Raw genomic sequence first — 14,957 nt, 5'->3', positions numbered from 1 at the left:
TTTCATTTCCTGCCAAGGGCTGAAGAATGAGACTATTTCATGAATTTATTGCTCCTGAAAAAGTCTGGTATCTGTGGCAGTCCTTGGGGGATGTCTGCTACTAGACAATACAAACAACCTTTCAACTTCTCCACAATTGTAATGTCGGAGGAGGATGTGGCTACTGTCGTGGTGCCTGATAGCTGATTCCTATTCTATGAAACACTGTGATGGACAGAAAAACAACTATTTACTGGAGCTGGTTGGCTGCAGAGTTCAATGCAAACCCAGCTGTCGGTCTGTCTCGAAGGTCAACGGCAGGTTAATAGAGGTCGTCCCTACACTCAGTAACTGTGGGTTTGTGTGCGATGTGAGTCTCTATTTAGAGACTATTCATCCTGTGCAGCTGCGGGGCTGAATATAACCTTGGTTTGCTGCATCTCCTGAAGCAAAGACTACTCTGCTGTAGTGGAGAAAATCCTTCGTTCCCTCTAATTAAGTCACTCCTGTCTCTGCTTCACTCTCCTCCCCCTCCGTCTCGCTCTCGCTCCATACTGTGCCCTCCTTGTTCTTCTCGTCGCTCTTGATTTTTTTTCTGTTCCCCCTTCTCCTCGTCTTCATGTCTAACCCTCTGTCTGAAATTCTCTGTCTTTCAGCTGAAGTCGTCTGAAGCGACTCCTCCCACCACTTCGCCGTCCTCGCAGACTGACAAGAGCAGACAGGAGGTGCACATCTCCTCTTTCACCCTTTGGTGTGGTGGTGCCTTGCTGTGCTTGTGTTCTGGTGCTGTGTAGTCTTCTAGATTCCCGTGTTAGTGTCATGTTGAGACAAGTGAGACAAGCTTCTTTAATTCTCTTTCTGATAATTGGCCAACCAGCTGGGTCCAATCCTGGATCTTTCCATCCTGCCCTCAGAAGATTCAGCCTTAGAAAGATTTCAGATGTGTTTTGTTTTTTTGCAGTATGGGAGAGTCCTCGATCACACTAGGTGCTTCTTCATCCAGTTGCATCTGGAAAGTATGTTGTTGATTATGTCATTTTACAGCCTTATCCTAAAATGGATTAAATTCCTTTTAAATTCTAAAAGGAATTTAAAGGAAAAAAAGTAAAAATTCTACACACAATACAAACACAATGACAAATTGACGACATTTGTTTGGAATATTTGCAAATTTATTAAAAATAACACCCCTCCCCACAAATATAACATGTACATATATAGTCACAGCCTTTGCTCAGCACTTAATTGAAGCATCTTTGGCAACATTTGGAGCCTTGGAGTCTTTTTGAGTACGATGCTGTAAGCTTGGCACACATATTTTTGGGCAGTTTCCCATTCTTCTGTGCAGAACCTCTAAGCTCCATCTGATTGGATGGGGAGCATTGGTGCCTGGCCATTTTCAGATCTTTGCAGAGATGTTTACTTGGGTTCAGATCTGGGCTCTGGCTCGGCCGCAAGCCACTCCTTTGTTATCTTGTCTTGTGTGCTTAGTGTCATTGTCCTATTGGAAGATGAACCTTTGTCACAGTCTCCTATTATCGACATTTTCAAATTATGTCCAATCAACTGAATTTACCACAGCTGGAGTCCATTGTCACAGATGATCAGTGGGAACAGGATGCACCTGAAAAGGTTTTGAATACTTACATACATGTTATAAACATTTTGAAACAAATTTGGTAATTCTAAGGGGCTCACTGAATTGGAGTGTGGTATCATAATAGGATGCCACTGCTGCATTGAGCCCTGAAACTTTTCCCCCCTTTTCACAATCCACTGTAAGTTGTATTACTGCAAAGTGGAGGGACCACAGCAGCTCAGCCATGCAGTGGGAGACCATGTAAAGTTACAGAGTGGGTGTCAAAATCACCAGTGCTGTGCTGACTCAGTAACTGCAGAGTTCCAAACTTCCTCTGGCATTAACATCAGCACAAAAACTGTGTGCCAGGAGCTTCGTGGTATGGTATTAGGTTGCCTATTTGCAAAAGTTTGTTTGGTTATTTATTACAACAAAAACGGTAATCTGAATATTCTGCTTGTCACACATTAATCCTAACACTGTTAGCCAGTGAGCAACACTTACTTCTGACATTACTTCATATTTGCTTTGTGTTCATAACGTACGAAGAGAAAGATCTTATGTGTGTCCTCATTAGAATAGAGATTTGTGTTGGTGTGTGGGTCTGTAGCCTATAGGTAATATTGTTAAGTGGTAATTCTGAGATGGTGTGTTTCGGGTCTTTTTATGGGAAAATGCAAAGGTAATGTAACAAGCAGTCTAGTAAAGACAACACTGATGGCTCCAACATGCACAAACATTTGACCACACAGCAAGTAATTTGCACAAATGTCTTTGATATGCTGCCTGGCGATGGTGGTGACTCGCCAAGCAGCATATGACTTGAGCTGGACTGACTGGAGCCAATGAGAACCCAGTGAGAATCTGTATTATTTTGGCTTACCCTGGTCAACCAGTGGGAAAGCAAACAAAACAAAAAATCAAGTTAGAAGCATAGCCAGCATAATAGCAGGCAAAGGATCCCAGCCGCAATTTATTGTGTTTTATTAGTGATGATCAGATGGGACTATAATACCCTGTTAATGCCTCTGAAGCAATGCTAGTCTCATTAGCTCATAGATGATAGAGTTAGAAGTTTGCTGCCTGCCAGAGCCTCATGATAATATACTCTAACTTGGTGATTGATATGAAAACAATAAGGGAAGATGCAGCCAATTTCTTGTAAATGAACAGCCAAGAAGCAGTTGAAGCAGAACTGAGACCAGTATCTGTTATGCTGCTCGTGTATAAACAGCAGCTATTGTCGCTTCCCCTGAGAGACACAAAGGATTTGGAATTAAATTTCAAGAGCAAATTTTCCCCCTGTGACAGTACTTGACATCGGACATTTCTTTTTATAATATATTTGCTTTTTAATATTTCATACCACTATTCTAAAGTTTAAAAAACAAAGCAATCAAACAAAGAAGAACCGCTGACTTCATATGCTCACAAAAGATACAATATCCATAATAACAGCAGATGCCCTCAGTGCTCGTTCTGATTTCCACCATTGTAAATACTGATGATCACGAAGCTATTGTTTCTGATGTTCAAGTAATTGCAGTGAGAGTAGAGCCGACGAGGGAGAGAATGAGGCGGTTATTGTTGTCATGATGGCTAGATTGTAGGCTTTACTTGCTAAACTAAAGCTTTCCTCTTTGGCGTCCTGACAGTCATTAGCTAAAGCCTGTTGGCATCAGTGCTGACTCATTTACATATAACAAAGCAAGACAGCAGCATTAACCTGAAAACATTACAGCGACTCTGCGCGCTAATAATGTCTGCACATTAAGTCTGCATTGTGGGCGCATTATAATCGCATTAAGGAATGGGATGTAATTGTTTCCGACCTGCTATGAGGTACAGCAAATTTTACCAGTTCAATGTATGCATTCTCATATAGAACACTATCAGGTGAAGAAAAGTGGCTCGTTTCTCGATTCCTGAGCAGTGTTACGTGTTAATTATAGTATCACAGGACAGCAAAGTGTCAGTTCAGTGTATCAGGAAAATATTGTAATTATCAGTTTGATTTGCTCTGTTGCACCTAAATTGTTGAGTGTAGAATTGTAAATCTGTTAATAACTGCAACAAATTTTATGCATGTATGGTCAAGCCCGCTGTGTGTAAACATGCATTATTATAGTTAATGTTACCTGGAGTTTTTAACTTCTGCTGATGTAAATATTGTCCTGAGCTAAGCAGAGAAAATTAAGGAGGTTTAATTGAATTATTTATTATTGCCATGTTAGTTATTGCTATCAGCAATATCCCACTTAGCATAGAAACGCGCAACTCACGACAAGATAATGTCACGATGGTTTATGGTTTTTACCAATTTCAACTTTTTTTTTTGATGTAATTCTGTGCTGATGAGCTTCAGCCTGATGCCATGGAGGAGAATAGGGTCAGAGGTAGGAATGAACTTTGGTGCTCTTAAGCTGCTCAGTTCTGCCAAATTCATCTAATTAATTAATTAGTAACACTTAATAATCTCACCTGCAAATAGGGGCATAATTCCCCTGTAATTAAATTGAATTTCAAGGTATTTGAAATTACAGTGTAATTATATTTACCTCCAAATACTTAAAGGCAGGCACACTAGAATAAGGAAGTAAGACATCAGGTCGTTACAGAAAACAAAGACATAATTAAATTAATTATTTAATACTTACTGTGTAAATAATTTTAAGTAGAGCATTTACAGGAAACAAGAATTTACCTTATAAGTAAATGTAAGTAGTGCATAAGAAATTTAAGGTAGTGCCAAAATTCTGGGTATTTTACAGGAAAAGAGACACAAATTACACTGTAAATAATTTTATTTTATTTTTTATGTAAATCAGCCTCGTTACATCCTTATGTGGTGAACTTTAAATATTATAGGTAAATGTAATTTCGCTTAAATTTCAAATAAAATACAGGGTGTATCTAAATCAGTGTTTCCTACGGAGCCCCGCAAGGGACATGGGAGAAAAAAAAATTACAATGAATTTTTGCAAGATCTCGCAAAACTAACTCGGGATCTCGCAAAACTTTTGCGAGATCTCGGCAGCTACTTAGTTGTAATATTACTCTTTCTGGGTCACAAAATAAACCTTTAAGATATTTTGAGGCGTGAATGTAGTTGTGTAAACGTCAGATATCTGCTCGGTTTACAAGACATCACATATTTGCAAAAGTGCTCTGATGTTTTCGGAGATCTGACACCCACCATCTCGAAGCTAACGGGAGGTCGAGACCTACTACAGCTGGGAGGAACACTGCTTTCCTGGCACATCGTGCCGTAATAGCAATGGATAAATATTTGAAAAGAAAAAGCAGTCAATCTGATCGGTCCCAGATGAAAGCAAAAAAGGTGTACTGGGGACAAACCGAGCCAATTCTGCTATACCATCTGCATGGGGAAAAATGATCAATATGCTTTTTCTGACATTTTTTATGGTGGTGTGCTGTGTGATTTTTCTAATGTTAAATATGTGCCAAAAGTTGGGGAAACACTGGTCTAAGTCATCTGATTGAAGTTTGAGGTGAATTTTAAAATACATTACTGAATGTAGTTTCACAAACACAACTTACAGTGGTTGCCAGCATGTCTGGGGTCGAGTCTAGCAGCACGTGTTTTGATGGTACCGGTGATCTGTAATTAAAGCACTGTGATTCTTCTTGATACACACTGAAATTTATTCTACTACAGGGGACTTGCACCCTTAGTCATGGGCCGTAATATAAAGTTACCAATTCATTTTAAGAAATTGCAGTTTCCAAAATTAAGTTTTTCAGATTCCATTGGTAGCTTGTCATTTTGTACTGTGGCTTTCATCAGTTTCATATCTATTTGAGCCAAAATGAGCTCCAGTTGCCAGCATCCATGTAAATATCAATGTGAAGAAGAAGAAGAAGGGACTTGTATAACCAGAATTCCAGTCAAAAAACCACACTGACCCAGGCTTAAAATGGATGGAAAAAAATGGAAAATTCTTATGCTTTTCCTTATTTTCTGTCATATTGTGACAGTGGTGGACATTACACTTGGCCAGAGTTTCATATAATGAGGTTACTGTGTAATCCCTGTGGGCCAAACTCAGGCTACTGATAGTTTTTCTAGTCTTTCGATAAATGCGCTCCACTCAGACACAGAACCCCGCCCACCTGTAGTTTACCTTCTATTTGCATGTGACAGCCAATCAGAATTAAGTTGGCTTTAAAAGAGAGGAGCTATAACAACTGGTTTCAGATAGAGGATGAACTGATGGGCTGCAGGGTCCAGCATCTTTACATAAGAACAATTTAAACTAGGAATCGTGCAAAGCTAGTCTAGTAGAGTCAAAGAATAAAAATGTGGAGCTGAAAATGAGCACAACAGGTCCCCATAAATGTGTGTGTATATGAGTTAAATGGATATGTGTGTTGGTGGCACCAACTATACGTCACTGTCTCACACTATCTTTTCATTTTGTTTACAGAAGGAGCGTGAGAAGAAGAAAGAGAAGGATAGTGACAAAGTAGAGAGACACAACAACTCAAAGGTAGAAACACCGCTCATAAATCATGGATTACAGGTGTAGTCTGAAAAACGAGACATGTGATTTAGGTTCATATGGTTCTGGATTCAGTTATTGAGTTGAGCCTACGATAAAACACAAGTAAACTTAGGTTTTAACCATGACTGCACTGTACTGTCAGCTAAGTTAATGGAGTGCTGTGGTATATTTGCAGTTTTGATTTTCAAGCTTTAGAAAAGCCAGAAAATCAGAACCACAGCAAGCAGCAGTTTTAGTAAAAAAACAATCTTTACAGTCTACTCGGTACTTAACAAACACTGTAAGTTGGCAGCTGAACAGGAGTGGAGCATTCTGGGGTGTTTATTTTACATGGGACCATCTGGAAAGTTATCCCTTGAAACTTTGTTGATTGGTGCAGGCACTTAAAAAAACACGTTGAATGAACATCTGTCTGTCTCTTCAACAAATTAGATCAATGAACCACTACCACCAGAATCAGTTACAGTTATTGAAACTCGTCTTTCACTGATGAAGCACTCTCCAGTTTTTGAGAGACCTAAATATTCGGCTCTAGTAACCCATAAATGATGCAGATTAATCTGACCAATTGGGAGTTGTCTTAAATCTGAGCTCAAGTAGCTCAAGAATCCAGCTAACTCGCTAGTTAAGACCTGCAAGAAAACCTATAACTATATCTCCCAAAAAGTTGGGGTGCTGTGTAAAATCTATATAACAACATAATGCAATGGTTTACAAACATAGAACCCTGTTTTTATTCACAGTAGGATATCTGCGCAAATCGAATGTTTAAAGTGAGAAAATGTACAATTTAAAGAGTTAATAAAGTCATTTTCAATTTGATGGCAGTAAAATAGAATAGAATGCCTTTATTGTCACTGTATAGATATGCAATGAGATACAGAGCATCTCCTACTCAGTGCAAACATGTGGGAAAAGAAAAGGGGGGAGGTGCACAATATCTCCAGCACTATTTTTCATATATATATGAACAGTGTTCATAAAAAATATAGAATGTAAAAAATAAATAGTGTTATGTATTTACAGTGTGGGTTATTGCACGTAAAATTAAGTATTGCACAGTGGTAGTTGTGTCGTCTGTTCATAGAGGGAAGTCATTGGGATCGAGGATGCAACTGTGTTGTGCATGTGTGAGTTCAAAACATCGCAAAACATCTCAGGAAGCTGTTTACCATTTTTGGCATCCCCTCTTATTTTACAACAGTCAAGACATTTGTGAACTGATCAGATCAGCTGCTGGACATTTAGCAGAGGAATGTTCCATTTTTGTCTGATATAGGGTTCTAGCTGCTGAAGGTTCTAGCTGAATGTGGTCTCCGTATTTTCCAATTCAGTTTATATTTCAGTTTGACTGAGCACAGAACAGTTTTCCACTTTGCACAGAACAATTTCCTCAAGCTATTTTGTTGTTTTTTTCACGCCTACTTCGTGTCAGCCTTTTTGAGACCTTTTGGATCCATTAAATTCAGTAAACTTTAAACATATGATATCTTTTCTGTCTTGCAGTTTGAATATTTTTTTTTTTTAAAAGAGAAATAATGGAAGCAACCAATGACAATTTAAAACTCATATTTTTTTTTCATAGAAGCTTTTCTGTTGCTATCTTTATGATGACATCAGCTTAGGGGGAAAAAACCTGCTGCTCTTGGGATGAATTTATTGCAGTGGGGTTAATCCACTGTGCTGCCCTACTCAGCACTTGGCAAGCAGAATCCAAGATCTTGGCTGGAGTCTTGCAGCATGTATCTGCTGTCAGTGTGCAGCTCAGTCTTATTATTTACTGCTACTGTACATACACTTTATTCTGGCTCTGTCACCAGAACCTTCCTAATCCACACTCTCAGACACAGCCTATCACCACCCAGCGTGGTTCACCTTTAGCTTCTACATTGCTCGTATAGCTCACATGATCGTGGATAGTATAGTTGGATATATTTGGAACAACAAGAAGTAAAAGAATTTGGCACACAGATCTCAGGCTCAAAGCTGTCAAACTACAGTTAATCGGGCTGAACTATAGCTAGTATAATTAGGAACTGGTCCAACTCAGGCTGGACATGAACCCCTAAAGGCTTCTGTTGCATATGCAAATATAAAACTGCATTTTGATTAGAGCCTGCAGGGCTTTGTTTCTTGGCACATTCAAACTGGTTTAAGTAACCATGTGTAGTGTACAGTACTGTTTGCTGTTGTATGGTGGGCAGTGTTCGTCAGGCAGATCCAACCTCAGTAGGTCACATTTGTATTATTATTTTTCTTCTAATTTTTTAGGCAGTTTTTATATGTGTGAGTTATACTTAAACAAACAAAAAGGTAATTAATCTAGCTTAACAGTTGTAGCTTCTGTCAAAAAATAACTTTGAAATTGTGTGCGCGTGTGTGTGTGTGTGTGTGTGTGTGTAAACTTGATATTTTGTCAGGATTAGTGACTAAATCTTTATTTTATATACAGTCTTTGCAACAACGGAGTCAAACCACTGACAGCCTAAATGTAAAACATTGATTATTGCGTTTCAATGCAGTATTCTTCTGGGAAACATTGATTCCTGGCATGTGCTGTCATTATGGTTGGCAATAGCAACCACAGACATTAGTGCCCACCCCCAAACATCTCACTACAGTCCAAAAAAATGCTCTGGAACAGCTAAAGAAACATGACAAACATCCTAAGCCGGTAACTCAGCCTCCAAACTAAGCTACCCAATCCAATCAAGCATCTGTGCTGGAACAAGTCTGATCCAAGGAGGCCGTACCCCCAACCCTTAGGACAATCTGTTGTTTCAATCTTGGTGCCAGATGCCAGAGCACGCCACCAGAGTTCCTGTGTGCCACAGCTGTTGCGGTGGAACTTGGAGGGCCAACATAACATGGTCGCTGTGGCTGATTAGTATATAAGCAAGAATTTTAAAAGCTGATGTGCTGAAGAGAAATACAAGGAACATTATAAGAAAACAACCCATAAAACCCTCAAAGTGAACCTACAGTAACAAGAAGGAGAACTCAGGCCAGTAGCAGTGATCATGTTTTATGTACAAGGCTGTAGCAGCACTGTGAAAGCCTGAGTTATGACAAGGTGAAGTGCAGCTTTTCTTTGCGTGTGCCCGTGCGACTTATTGAATGCACAATGTGCGACAACAGTGAAAGCCAAGAGCCTGTGAAGCCCTCCACCTGAATCCTGAGCCCATCCTCGAGGGGAAACCCCTCATAAACATTCATGTTGTTCACACATGCTTTAATATTGCTACGTCCATCGGTGTGGATTATTTCTTATTCACACACAGGGGCATATAGAGGGGAACTGTATCTGGAAGGACGATAATATCATCAGTGTGTGCAATGAATAATATATAAGTGGAACCTCGGCTGGATTAAACAGGTTCCTAATATAATGGTGTAATATCTGTCCAGAAGAAGCCTTCTGTCATTCAGAGGAAGTAAAGAAAATGTGGCAAAAGTAGCTTTTTAAAAAATGTCGATAGACTGTTAATGCAGTAGAGTGCACCAGAAATAAAGATCCTCTCCCATCCCGAAAGACAACTTGCATAATGTTGCGTTTTTAAAATAAAATCTGGTAAGTTGCTGCTGTCAGTCGAGATAAGTGATTTTGACCGCAAAGAATGATGCGAGTCTGACTAGAATGTAATTCCAGATCAGGCCTCGCGATGAGCTGCAAATAACTGATTTGTGGAGGTGAGGGTCAGCGAACGTGTGTGTGATGCAGGCATAATGCGAGTTGGCCTTTGCTGTTACCCACGTGTATGTGCGCTAGAGCTGCTTTCATGCATATCTATAGTGTGCGCACGCACTTATGTTTGCTTGAGAGAGCACGAGAGAGGAGCGAAAGGGGTGAGTGCGTGTGTTTCTGGGTCATGGTTAGTGAATTCACAGAGTTTCCATGGCCTGTGAAGCAGTGAGGGAATAACATAGCTCTCAGCAGCCTGTGTGTTTGTGTGTGTGTGTGTTTGTGTGTTTGTGTGTGTGTGTGTGTGTGTGTGTGTGTGTGTGTGTTCTGCAGAGAACAAAAATGTAGGCTATGGGGAACTGTACCAACTAAGACTGAGCCCTGTCCTCTCTGGTGTTTTCCTCTGATACATTCGCATATTCAAGATTAATCTAGTTTTTCTCTTTATTGTGTCCCATTTTATTTTCTATCAATATTTCTGCCCTGACATATTTACTCACTCATTTTATTTACATCCAAATAACTACTGAAAACTATTTTTTTTCTATGAACATGACCATGCTTTACAACATGTGTGTGTAAGGCAACCCTGTGAAAACAGTGAATATATTGAAATGTGATGTAACAGGTCACACTGAATTTGCTTGTTTGTGTTTTAGTCTTCCAAAGATTTCTCAATTCATAACACAACTGATGCAATCCTGCAATCTCTCCTCTTGATTGCAAGGCTGTAGAATTTTATTTTTGCCATTATGAACATGTCCCAAATAAAATCCAGTGACTGCTGCATTGTTCTTGGTAATGATGGTAAATGCTGTTGATATCCCCGGTTTGAACTGGATTCTTGGAGCTGAGCATTCATTGAGATGCCCTTCTCGCGGTCTTGGAGGCTGTTCTCAGACGGCAACTTGCAGAGACGGAGGCTTGTCGACAGCTCATCTGGGCCTCCCAGGCCATAAAAGCGGGTCTGGATGAACTGCTCTGCCCTTCGTCTCCTGTTTTTGACATTGATAAGAAATGTTTTCATCTCTAATACATTAATATCATGTTGGGAAACTACATCCACCTTAATAGAGGGTTTTCTCTATCCTGTCCGCTCTGACTAAATGCAGTTTATAGTTTCCACTCCAGTTAACCTCCATGCCTGCGGAAGAAAAATGCCCAGGATGCCACTTCACACACAGAGGCTATGTGAACTTAATGGTGGGAAGCTGTAAGGAGAGAAAACACCAGAGAAGCACAGAGAATAAAACAAAACTAGTGACAAGGCTGTTATGGTCATATGCTTGTAGTTTGTACATACAGTACTGACTGGCTGGGGGCTTACTGTGTGTGTGTGTGTGTGTGTGTGTGTGTGTGTGTGTGTGTGTGTGTGTGTGTGTGTAAAAGCATTTGACTGAACTCAGTCCCATTAAATGGGAAGAAAAAAGCTAAATGAGTAAAACATGAATGAATAATTCTAATAAATAGGATCTCTGATGGACTGAAGGGAGAGATGCTGCCATGTCCATTCAAACAACGCTTGCATTCATTTTTGGTTGGACTTCTGATGATATATACAAATTGTGGTGCTTTTACAGTTTGTACTGTAATTCTTTTAACCTTTCTTTGTCTCAGGTTATTCCTGTGTAAATGTATCCAAAGCTGGTCTAAGAGCGCAGCGTTGCTGTGAATGAAGAAGAAAAGCAGTGTTGAAAAGAGAGCTTGTATTCTATTTTAATGGCATCAAAAGCAATCGGCATATGATTAAGCCCTATTGATGAAGATTAAATTGCCTCCAGGCTTTGTGTGTAGTTCCCACTGCTTCCCACTGCTTTCAGAGCTACTAGTAACTGTGCGGTGTGTGTGTGTGTGTGTACTTGTAAAATGCACACAACAGCGTTTTAAGTCAGCTGGCCACAGAAGGTGTGCAGAGGATTTCTGCAGAGTTTGCACTATGATTTGTGTCTTATTAAGAATGTTGAAATAACTTTGCTCCCCCCAAACAAACAAACACACAAACAAAACATAACATGAAAACATGCATGTTAGATTAAGTGGTTTTAACTGATTCTGCTAACTATAGTAATAACTGTAATTTAGACACCAATTAGCCGATAAGTTGATGCTGAAGGAAACTAATCCGTAAAACTCAGTACTTTAGTCCATCCAGCGGCGTGCAGAGTGAATATTTTATGTTCACTCTGCAAATCATTTCATTTCTTACTTTGTAAAAGTTCAAAATTATTATTATTGTTACGTTCCCCTAAAATGGTCCAGAGGATGAGGGAAAGTAACAAAAGGTGTCCAGGTTGAAAAAAATGAGACAGGGAGGCAAAATAGAGTTTTATTGTTTGTTTATTGTTTCTATTTTGAACTAAACTAAACGAGACGGACACGCTGCTATCACCTTTTAAAGAAGGAAAAAACAAAACCTAGGTGTTGGTAAATAAACTGAAAAGTAAGCTAAAAAGAGTCACCTAAACACACTCCTCACAGAGCAGGAGCTATCAACCACCATATGCACACAGCTCACTATCTGCAACCCAACAAGGCTCTCTGGCTGTATCGCAATTCAGGGTCTGCAGCCTTAAAGGCCGCATTTTAAGGCCAATTATGTCACCGCCATGCGACGAAGGCTGTCCCAATTTGAAGGCTGCTCGAAATGCAGCCCTCAAATGCGTCCTTCATTTCCCTGAATTTTAAGGATGTGGCGATGTAGACTTCGTGGCCCGACATATCCCAGACTTCATAGCACGGCAGTGGGTGTGGATAATTTTGCCCAAAAAAACGGTGGAAGCGGAGCGGCCGAAGAGTAAACTTTTAAAAGTAAGTACTGAATAATATGTAACTTATTTATGTGCAAATGTTTAATAATGAACAACATTAAAACATGACTGTTGGCCACATGTCGGCAAAGTTATGTGACATTAGCGATGTTTGTACTTTCAGCGTTTACTTTGTTTTAAAGCCTTTACTTTAAAATATACGCTGTTCGATAGTCGACCTTAATCTTACAGAGAATCTGATGATTTTATGGATAATTAAAGTCAGTCATATATCCACAAACACAACAAGCTGAAAGTCAGTGATGCTGCTCGGTTTGCAGTCCTGAATATCACGGCACAAGCAGGATTCACTGCACTGTTAATGTTAGCTATGTTATATTGCTGCCTCTGCTCGGTGGTGTCGAGCCAAACGGACTTTAACGTGTGTTTGAACGAGCTGACGGTTCACTCGTTAAGCTGAAAGAAAGATGCTTTAATCACAGGAGTCACACATGTGTCCACTGTACCATCTGGGAACTCTTCTTGTTTCGTAATAACACAGTCCTCCTTCTTTTGTGCTGTTTTGTAGCAGTGTGTACACCTGAGACTGTCACCTGTCTGTCTGTCCTGCACTCTCTCTCTGTTTCTTTCTCTCTGATTGTGGAATAAAAGTATGAACATGTGTTTATAAGTTACACTTGTGTTTGAATCCTGCAGCTTATCACACATTTGATTTCCATGTGTGACGACTGCAAGTGTCCAGAGTGAGGACAGACTGAGGGACCCACTGCTGCACATCATCTGTGAGGCTTTGCACCCCCAATGATCCACCAGGACAAACTCAGCAGTGTGTGAGGAAGAGGAGGAGGAAGAGCCAGCAGCAGCTGACAGATGGAGAGAATAGACAGACTGTTCCCTGTTTGTGAAGGACTGCTAGAAAAGTTTAACATAACTAATTGTCTGTCCTGAATCAGTCTTATTAGGTGATGTTCAAATAATTCTATCATCCAGTGTTTTCAGTGTGGGAGAAAGTATTCAGGGCCTTCAAGTTACACACTATGAAAGGCAGCAGCAAGTTTAATATTCAGAAACCTAAAGTATGTATCAGCAGCAGAATGGAGCTAAAAATAAATGTTTGTTTCAGTTCTGCGAAGCTTTGAGTATTTTGGATTAGTAGCACTGCTGTGTTTGTTGCATCATATCGCTGTAATTGTTTATATGCTTTATATATTCTGAGGTAAGTTGATCTATAGTGTTACATCATATTCTATAAGGATGATATGTGTTTGTAGACTTTCTGCCCAGTTTGACCCATTTAGCAGAAGTCAGCCTCTTTAAGCTTCTGACATCTATTCTGTGTGACTTAAAGCAGTTATGACATGGTCTGATTTTCTCTCAGATCTAGGCCTCTTCTGTAAACTTACTGGGTCATCAGCTCAGCTCACTGAGCTGTTTATTGTTTTGTTGTTGTTTTTTTAGACACTCTTCTGGTTTAATTTTTTGCTAATTTCTTAACTCAAATTTTCAGCTGTGCTTGTTAGGATGCCTGGGTCGTTGACCCAGGGTTTTGAGTTTCTTATATTATTTATCATTTCTAGTCTTTGGTTTCTTTGTTAGAGTTCTGTCTTATGGTTTATGTCTCTGTGTTCTCTAGTTGCTGTCTCCCCTGTCAGCTGTATCCCCTTGTCAAGTTCGCGTCTCTGTGTTATGTTTCCTGTTTTACTTTGAAAGTCTGTGTCTCATGTAAATGCGTCTGGTTTTGCTTCCTTTGTCTCGTTAGGCCTGATTTGCCCCAGCTGTGTTTCCCTCCTGTTACCCATTCCCTGATTGATCCCTCTGTGTATTTAAACCATGTGTTTCTCTGTGTCAGTGTCGCGATCTACCCTCATCTTGCTGTGTGTTCTGTCCGTTTGCCAGTTCAGGTTATTGTTGTTTTCAGTTTAGTATTTGTATTCCCAGTTTTGCTAGTTCTCTGTTTGCCATCTAGCAATAAATCTGAGTTTGAGTCTACTTTCTGCCTCCGAGTGTCTGCACATTGGGTCCTCCTTACCACCTCTCCTGCCTGCACACAGCCTTCACATGACAGTGCTAGCAGAACTGGCTGATTTGTTAAGACAATCAGTTGAAAATAATAATCAGATCGCAGTTGATTATTAACTGGTAATAACATAAGTTCCAAGAAACGCGTGCATTCTTCTTTTAAAAAATATATTTTTTTGTAGTGCTACCTCCTGAGAGTGAGGTAGTAAATCACTTATCCTTGAAACCTAAAGAATGCTATAGAATCTATGCTAATAGCATCTTTCATAATTCATCTTATGGTCCATATACACTTTTGCAGATATGAAATGGGCTCTAATAGGCTTAGGCTGCTTCCCATGATGCACTGAGTGTGTTTAAAAACCACTCTACATTTAATCATTAGTTCTTCCATAGTGTCTTTT

At 39.8% G+C, this 14,957-nt stretch overlaps 1 protein-coding gene across 4 annotated transcripts in view; it reads left to right on the top strand.

Annotated features, from left to right (window-relative positions):
* Window positions 1-14,957, top strand: part of LOC146504938 (stromal membrane-associated protein 1-like) — a 141,355-nt gene that overhangs the window by 43,397 nt on the left and 83,001 nt on the right. The window contains exons 5-6 of one of the 4 annotated variants that reach the window (XM_085182893.1): window positions 636-704; window positions 6,007-6,069. The exons of 1 other annotated variant lie outside the window; for it this stretch is intronic. In XM_085182893.1, the coding sequence (XP_085039019.1) occupies window positions 636-704; window positions 6,007-6,069 (132 nt within the window). The remainder of the gene's footprint in view (window positions 1-635; window positions 705-6,006; window positions 6,070-14,957) is intronic. 2 more of the 4 variants (XM_085182895.1, XM_085182894.1) reach the window with 2 other exon arrangements.

This window comes from Neolamprologus multifasciatus, chromosome 13, assembly GCF_963576455.1.
Source record: "Neolamprologus multifasciatus chromosome 13, fNeoMul1.2, whole genome shotgun sequence".
Lineage (NCBI taxonomy): Eukaryota > Metazoa > Chordata > Actinopteri > Cichliformes > Cichlidae > Neolamprologus > Neolamprologus multifasciatus.
The sequence above is the reverse complement of the archived record's forward strand: the minus strand, read 5'-3'. Positions and strand labels throughout refer to the sequence as shown.